Source organism: Oncorhynchus gorbuscha, linkage group LG10 (assembly GCF_021184085.1).
Source record: "Oncorhynchus gorbuscha isolate QuinsamMale2020 ecotype Even-year linkage group LG10, OgorEven_v1.0, whole genome shotgun sequence".
Taxonomy (NCBI): Eukaryota; Metazoa; Chordata; class Actinopteri; order Salmoniformes; family Salmonidae; genus Oncorhynchus; species Oncorhynchus gorbuscha.
This window is the reverse complement of record NC_060182.1, coordinates 5,918,098-5,926,876: the sequence shown is the minus strand read 5'-3', so window position 1 is coordinate 5,926,876 and position 8,779 is coordinate 5,918,098. Positions and strand designations below refer to the sequence as shown.

At 39.8% G+C, this 8,779-nt stretch overlaps 1 protein-coding gene across 1 annotated transcript in view; it reads right to left on the bottom strand.

The window, feature by feature from the left end:
* Window positions 1-1,564: 1,564 nt before the first annotated feature.
* Window positions 1,565-8,779, bottom strand: part of LOC124045469 (solute carrier family 25 member 33) — a 21,237-nt gene continuing 14,022 nt past the window's right edge. The window contains exons 6-7 of the mRNA XM_046364774.1: window positions 3,607-3,887; window positions 1,565-2,792 (exon numbers count right to left, since the gene is read on the bottom strand). Coding sequence (XP_046220730.1) covers window positions 2,590-2,792; window positions 3,607-3,887 — 484 coding nt within the window. The 3' untranslated portion in view covers window positions 1,565-2,589. The remainder of the gene's footprint in view (window positions 2,793-3,606; window positions 3,888-8,779) is intronic.

Genomic DNA, 8,779 nt, shown 5'->3' with positions numbered 1-8,779 from the left:
TATTCTACAGTGTCCACAGTATTCTACAGTGTCCACAGTATTCTACAGTCTCCACAGTATTTTACCGTGTCTAGAGTATTTTAGTCTCCACAGTATTTTACCGTGTCTAGAGTATTTTAGTCTCCACAGTATTCTACAGTGTCCACAGTATTTTACCGTGTCTAGAGTATTCTACAGTGTCCACAGTATTCTACAGTGTCCACAGTATTTTACCGTGTCTAGAGTATTTTAGTCTCCACAGTATTTTACCGTGTCTAGAGTATTTTAGTCTCCACCGTAATATATATTTTTGTTGTTGTATTTTCCCCCCTTTACGTGATAACCAATAGCGATCGTCTCATCGCTTCAACTCCCCAACGGGTTCGGGAGAGGCGAAACATGACTTGCCAAACTGTGCTTTTTAATCACCAGCCCGCTTAACCAGGAAGCCAGCCGCACCAATGTGTCAGAGAAAACACCGTTCAACTGATGACTGAGGTCATCCTGCAGGTGCCCGGCCCGCCACAAGGAGCCGCTAGAGCGCAATGAGCCAAGTAAAGGCCACCCGGCCAAACCCTCCCCTAAACCCAGACAACGCTGGGCCAATTGTGCGCCACCCTATGCAACTCCCGGTCACGGCCAGTTGTGATACAGACTGGGATCAAACCTGGGTCTGTGGTGACGGGAGGCCGCTCCCACAGTATTTTAATGTTCACAATATTCTAGTGTCCACAGGATTCTAGTGTCCACAGGATTCTAGTGTCCACAGGATTCTAGTGTCCACAGGATTCTAGTGTCCACAGGATTCTAGTGTCCACAGTATTTTACAGTGTCCACAGGATTCTAGTCTTCACAGTATTCTAGTGTCCACAGGATTCTAGTCTTCACAGTATTCTAGTGTCCACGGGATTCTAGTGTTCCCGGTATTCTAGTGTCCACGGTATTCTAGTGTTCACGGTATTCTTAAATGTAAATGTATTCTAGTGCTCATGGTATTCTTGTGTTCACGGTATTCTAGTGCCCATGGTATTCTAGTGTTCACGGTATTCTAGTGTCCACGGTATTCTAGTGTCCACGGTATTCTAGTGTCCACGGTATTCTAGTGTCTACGGGATTCTAGTGTTCACGGTATTCTAGTGTCCACAGTATTCACAGAATTCTAGTGTCCACGGTCCATTCCAAACAAAAAGTTGATGCAACTTGTTATGAGGATGTTCTAGTAAATCAGATCAAACTACATTTGATAAGAGTTGGGCATATTATATATATATATATATATATATATATATATATATATATATATATATATATATATATATATACCCTTCTCAGTCTTTGCATAAGGTTTTCACTTTTGATTGAACCACTATGTAAAAGTGTAGTTTGGTACGGGGTTGTGAAGTGAGAAAATCCAGTTGACATTCAGCATCTTTTACTGTAGACCACCAAGTGAAATCCATAACACCAAAAAAATCCAGTCCATCTTTTACTGTAGACCACCAAGTGAAATCCATAACGCCACAAGTCTATATTTTCCAACCAGGTTACTGTAGTATGACACCATTCAAAAACAAATGAACCAAACCACTTATTGATGCAATTTTATTGAGCCACTGGTCAAATAAGCATTCACGTTGTCGTTATATTGTAAAAGATGACCATGTTCTTTAACAAACACAATATTACAGATTAACCTGTATTCGTTAATGTTAAATATGATGCATTACTCAGCGATAATTCTAATCAAAACTTCACCGTGTGGTAGTGAATACATAAACTATCATGAGTGTGTGTGTGTGCTTTTGCCTGGAAAATAACCACTCTAGCTATGCCTCCACCTTCTTTCCCGTCATTAGTGTGAAATTAAATAGCCTGTAATGAAATAGCCTGTAGCCAAAGAAAGTGGTGGGAACGTTGGACATTCAACATGGATAAGCTGTCAGAGAAACAGCATTTAACAATACAAATACAATAAAATAATTTAGTTGAACTTAACAGTGGCCCACCTATTCCGGGTGACCTCTTTACCTCGTATGATTCAAAACGGAAACTAAAGTTCTTTTCGGGACATGGAGATGTCCTAGCCGGATTCCCATATCTGTTTGTGTCGTCTTGCCAACTTACAACTCAAAATGACAGCAGTGGAGTTGGTAATAACAGCACAAACCGATCTGGGACTCGGGCTAGAGTTGTCCTGTCGTAAGTACCACAATTCTTGAGCGTAGAATTATTCTGAACACCTTAATAAACATAACATGCTCCCATTAAAATAAAACATTATTTTTCCAAGAGTCCCAAATGGCACCCTATTCCCTATATAGTGCACTACTTTTGACTAGAGCCTATAAGGCTCTGGTCAAAAGTAGTGCCCTAAATAGGGATAGGGGATAGTTTTCTATTTGGGATGCAGCCTTAAAAATCAGTTTCAGGTCCTTTGGATAACAGTAAAACCTGCTTTCAAATTCCCTCAAGAGAAACCAACAGTTCACAAAAAAAAACAAGTTTCCTTTCTTCTGCAATAGTCTCTTTCTTAGCCAACGTGCGTTGGGGTACAGCTACATCATGTTGCCCGTCCATCCGACGGGCCTGACCAAAACACCTTGTCATTGATCATTGCGAGGAGTCTCCCATCAGGTGGACAATGAGTTCGTAGGTGGAGAGGACGATGGCTGTGTTGGGGATCTGTCTGATAAGCTGTGGAATGAGTCCTCTGTAAAACGCAGCGTAGCCCTCCTCCACTGCCACCAACCGGGCCGTCTGGAAGAAGTACTGATATTTGCTGCCCTCTTCTCGCAGCCTTGTCCGAATCACCTCTGACGAAGGGAGACAAGACGCGTTAGAAGGTGATTTTGAATGAAGTATTACAGAGTATTTTATATTTGAAGTATTACAGAGTATTTTATATTTGAAGTATTACAGAGTATTTTATATTTGAAGTATTACAGAGTATTTTATATTTGAAGTATTACAGAGTATTTTATATTTGAAGTATTACAGAGTATTTTATATTTGAAGTATTACAGAGTATTTTATATTTGAAGTATTACAGAGTATTTTATATTTGAAGTATTACAGAGTATTTGACCCCAAGATGGAAGGAACGCTGGGAGTTTAATCTAAAAAAAAAGACTGTTCACTTAAAAAGGTCAAGTCTGTAGCTTTCTGGGCGACCCAACCAATAACACATAGAAATGCGAGTTATAGAGCGGTCATTCTCATTGAAAGCCAGTCTAATAAGCTGTAGAGCCATTCTATGAATGCCATTTCGATGCTTCCACCATTTTTCTTTTTTTTTAAGTTTAGATTTGGTTTTGTACACAGGCTTCAAAACAGCTTCAAAATGGATGTTTGGGTTATTCAAAAGACATTTCACAGGGGTTTAGATTTTTACTGACTTTAATGATTCTCTACTGCACACCTTGAAATTAGGCGAACATTGATGACAATTTTGAGTCACGATGTGTGTTTGCATATTCCACAGTAGACTAGATGGCCGTTGACTGGGCCGTTGTCATTTAACAACTACGGCTTGGCCTCCGACGTCAATGTGCATTTTGTCCGTTGAGATGTGGTTTGACAAGTTAATATCCTAACATCTTATTTACTACCCATTAACCCCATGCTTACCGTGTGGGTAGGCTATGCAGGAAGCACAACCCTTAGCGAAGGCAGCCGCCATCATCAGGCCTAGGAAGTCGGACGCCCCTTTCTCCGTCTCGCTGTTCGGCGACGTGAAGCGCGCTTCGTTCAGGCGTTTCTTCAGCGTCTCGTAGATGAGGAAACAGATCATGGTCTCGGAGATGCCAGCGTAGGACGCCGTCAGACCCCGGTAGAAACCTCTCATGCCCTCTGTCTTATAAACGTAACGGGCACACTGCAGCGCGTTCGTCTTCTTCTCCCCTCGCGCCCTGGAGGAAATTATCGGAGGTTAGATTAGACTGAAAGAAACAAATTAAGTAGGAACTTAAAAATAGTGGAAAACAGAAGAAAAACAGAGTGGTTCTATTTGAACCAATAGGAAATATGTGTTTTGCTCCAGGTTGCTATGGTGCGCCTCAATGTGGGGCTCCCGTGTGGCACAGCGGTCTAAGGCACTGCATCTCAGTGCTAGAGGCGCCACATTTCAGTCAACACTTCACCTCCCCAAAACACATCAGTTGTCGTGTGGAGAAGTCAGCATACCTCAGACTCCAGTCAAATATGGAGTCTGAGGTACAACATGCTTCGCTACACCCGCAATAACATCTGCTATGCACGTGTCTGTGACCAATAACATCTGCTATACACGTGTCTGTAACCAATAACATTTGATTTGAATAGGTCACAGGACAAGATGGGGGGGGCATTCTCTCTCAAACATTACATCCTATATTCCATTTCCTTTCTCAAATATACATTTCAGTATATATTTTTTAGCATCTTAATACATTTCAAAATATATCTTAGAAGAATATTTGATTAATTTTTCCTCTAGCAGTTAACAGTAGTTTGAGGGACGAGCTACATAACACTAGTTTGAGGGACGAGCTATATAACACTAGTTTGAGGGACGAGCTATATAACACTAGTTTGAGGGACGAGCTATATCACACTAGTTTGAGGGACGAGCTATATCACACTAGTTTGAGGGACGAGCTTTATAACACTAGTTTGAGGGACGAGCTATATAACACTAGTTTGAGGGACGAGCTATATCACACTAGTTTGAGGGACGAGCTTTATAACACTAGTTTGAGGGACGAGCTATATCACACTAGTTTGAGGGACGAGCTTTATAACACTAGTTTGAGGGACGAGCTATATGACACTAGTTTGAGGGCCGAGCTATATAACGCTAGTTTGAGGGACGATCTACAGTGCCTTGCGAAAGTATTCGGCCCCCTTGAACTTTGCGACCTTTTGCCACATTTCAGGCTTAAAACAAAGATATAAAACTGTATTTTTTTGTGAAGAATCAACAAGTGGGACACAATCATGAAGTGGAACGACATTTATTGGATATTTCAAACTTTTTTAACAAATCAAAAACTGAAAAATTGGGCGTGCAAAATTATTCAGCCCCTTTAAGTTAATACTTTGTAGCGCCACCTTTTGCTGCGATTACAGCTGTCTCTATCAGTTTTGCACATCGAGAGACTGACATTTTCTCCCATTCCTCCTTGCAAAACAGCTCGAGCTCAGTGAGGTTGGATGGAGAGCATTTGTGAACAGCAGTTTTCAGTTCTTTCCACGGATTCTCGATTGGATTCAGGTCTGGACTTTGACTTGGCCATTCTAACACCTGGATATGTTCATTTTTGAACCATTCCATTGTAGATTTTGCTTTATGTTTTGGATCATTGTCTTGTTGGAAGACAAATCTCCGTCCCAGTCTCAGGTCTTTTGCAGACTCCATCAGGTTTCCTTCCAGAATGGTCCTGTATTTGGCTCCATCCATCTTCCCATCAATTTTAACCATCTTCCCTGTCCCTGTTGAAGAAAAGCAGGCCCAAACCATGATGCTGCCACCACCATGTTTGACAGTGGGGATGGTGTGTTCAGGGTGATGAGCTGTGTTGCTTTTATGCCAAACATAACGTTTTGCATTGTTGCCAAAAGTTCAATTTTGGCTTCATCTGACCAGAGCACCTTCTTCCACATGTTTGGTGTGTCTCCCAGGTGGCTTGTGGCAAATGGGCCTCTTGGCTGCATCTCTGATCAGTCTTCTCCTTGTATGAGCTGAAAGTTTAGAGGGACGGCCAGGTCTTGGTAGATTTGCAGTGGTCTGATACTCCTTCCATTTCAATATTATCGCTTGCACAGTGCTCCTTGGGATGTTTAAAGCTTGGGAAATCTTTTTGTATCCAAATCCGGCTTTAAACTTCTTCACAACAGTATCTCGGACCTGCCTGGTGTGTTCCTTGTTCTCCATGATGCTCTCTGCGCTTTTAACGGACCTCTGAGACTATCACAGTGCAGGTGCATTTATACGGAGACTTGATTACACACAGGTGGATTGTATTTATCATCATTAGTCATTTAGGTCAACATTGGATCATTCAGAGATCCTCACTGAACTTCTGGAGAGAGTTTGCTGCACTGAAAGTAAAGGGGCTGAATAATTTTGCACGCCCAATTTTTCAGTTTTTGATTTGTTAAAAAAGTTTGAAATATCCAATAAATGTCGTTCCACTTCATGATTGTGTCCCACTTGTTGTTGATTCTTCACAAAAAAATACAGTTTTATATCTTTGTTTTAAGCCTGAAATGTGGCAAAAGGTCGCAAAGTTCAAGGGGGCCGAATACTTTCGCAAGGCACTGTATATGGATGAGCTATATGACACTAGTTTGAGGGACGAGCTATATGACACTAGTTTGAGGGACGAGCTATATCACACTAGTTTGAGGGATGAGCTATATAACACTAGTTTGAGGGATGAGCTTTATAACACTAGTTTGAGGGATGAGCTTTATAACACTAGTTTGAGGGATGAGCTTTATAACACTAGTTTGAGGGATGAGCTTTATAACACTAGTTTGAGGGATGAGCTTTATAACACTAGTTTGAGGGATGAGCTTTATAACACTAGTTTGAGGGATGAGCTTTATAACACTAGTTTGAGGGATGAGCTTTATAACACTAGTTTGAGGGATGAGCTTTATCACACTAGTTTGAGGGATGAGCTTTATCACACTAGTTTGAGGGACGAGCTTTATCACACTAGTTTGAGGGACGAGCTATATGACACTAGTTTGAGGGACGAGCTATATGACACTAGTTTGAGGGATGAGCTATATAACACTAGTTTGAGGGACGAGCTATATCACACTACTTTGAGGGACGAGCTATATCACACTAGTTTGAGGGGGACGAGCTATATCACACTAGTTTGAGGGACGAGCTATATCACACTAGTTTGAGGGACGAGCTATATCACACTAGTTTGAGGGACGAGCTATATGACACTAGTTTGAGGGACGAGCTATATGACACTAGTTTGAGGGACGAGCTTTATAACACTAGTTTGAGGGACGAGCTATATGACACTAGTTTGAGGGACGAGCTATATGACACTAGTTTGAGGGACGAGCTATATAACACTAGTTGGAGGGATGAGCTTTATAACACTAGTTTGAGGGATGAGCTTTATAACACTAGTTTGAGGGACGAGCTATATGAGGGACGAGCTTTATAACACTAGTTTGAGGGGCTAGTTTGAGGGATGAGCTTTATAACACTAGTTTGAGGGACGAGCTATATGGACAAGTCCAAAGGGAAAACAGGACTCTAGGTCACCATTTAACCTGCTTATCCTTGTAACTGACTTCAACACAGTCCTCTCTGCTGCAAAAAATGGCACCCCCATATTCCCTACAAAGTGCACTACTTTTGAATAGGGCTCTGGTCAAAAGTAGTGCCCTATATTAGGGAATAGGGGGGGTGCGATTTGGTACGCAAGCAGCCGCTTAATATAGCCTCCTCCTCCTCCCACACAGCCTAATGCGTCAGCAGCTCGGGTATTTATGGACCTGCCTGGTCACATGTTAAACCATGCTGCACTGCGTACCACTAGGACAGCACTGCAGCTAAGATGTGGGGGCTCGTCAAAGAGCACATTACACGTGGTGGTGACCGGTGACTAGACTAGTTACAGTAGCAGCTCCATGGTCTGTACCATTAAGTAGAGAACAAACTCTTGAAGATGTCCGTCTGCATTAAAAGATGGAATCAAAAGATTTAAAATAACAAAACAAACAAAACAAGAGATGATCAGGTTAGGAATGTACTACATATATAACAGGAATGTACTACATATATAACAGGAATGTAAAGTACATATATAACAGGAATGTACTACATATATAACAGGAATGTACTACATATATAACAGGAATATAAAGTACATATATAACAGGAATGTACAGGAATATAAAGTACATATATAACAGGAATATAAAGTACATATATAACAGGAATATAAAGTACATATATAACAGGAATATAAAGTACATATATAACAGGAATATAAAGTACATATATAACAGGAATGTAAAGTACATATATAACAGGAATGTTAAGTACATATATAACAGGAATGTAAAGTACATATATAACAGGAATGTAAAGTACATATATAACAGGAATGTAAAGTACATATATAACAGGAATATAAAGTACATATATAACAGGAATGTAAAGTACATATATAACAGGAATGTAAAGTACATATATAACAGGAATGTAAAGTACATATATAACAGGAATGTAAAGTACATATATAACAGGAATATACTACATATATAACAGGAATGTAAAGTACATATATAACAGGAATGTAAAGTACATATATAACAGGAATGTAAAGTACATATATAACAGGAATGTAAAGTACATATATAACAGGAATGTAAAGTACATATATAACAGGAATATAAAGTACATATATAACAGGAATGTACTACATATATAACAGGAATGTACTACATATTTAACAGGAATGTAAAGTACATATATAACAGGAATGTACTACATATATAACAGGAATGTAAAGTACATATATAACAGGAATATACTACATATATAACAGGAATGTAAAGTACATATATAACAGGAATGTAAAGTACATATATAACAGGAATGTAAAGTACATATATAACAGGAATGTACTACATATATAACAGGAATGTACTACATATATAACAGGAATGTACTACATATATAACAGGAATGTAAAGTACATATATAACAGGAATGTACTACATATATAACAGGAATGTAATACATATTTAACAGGAATGTAAAGTACATATATAACAGGAA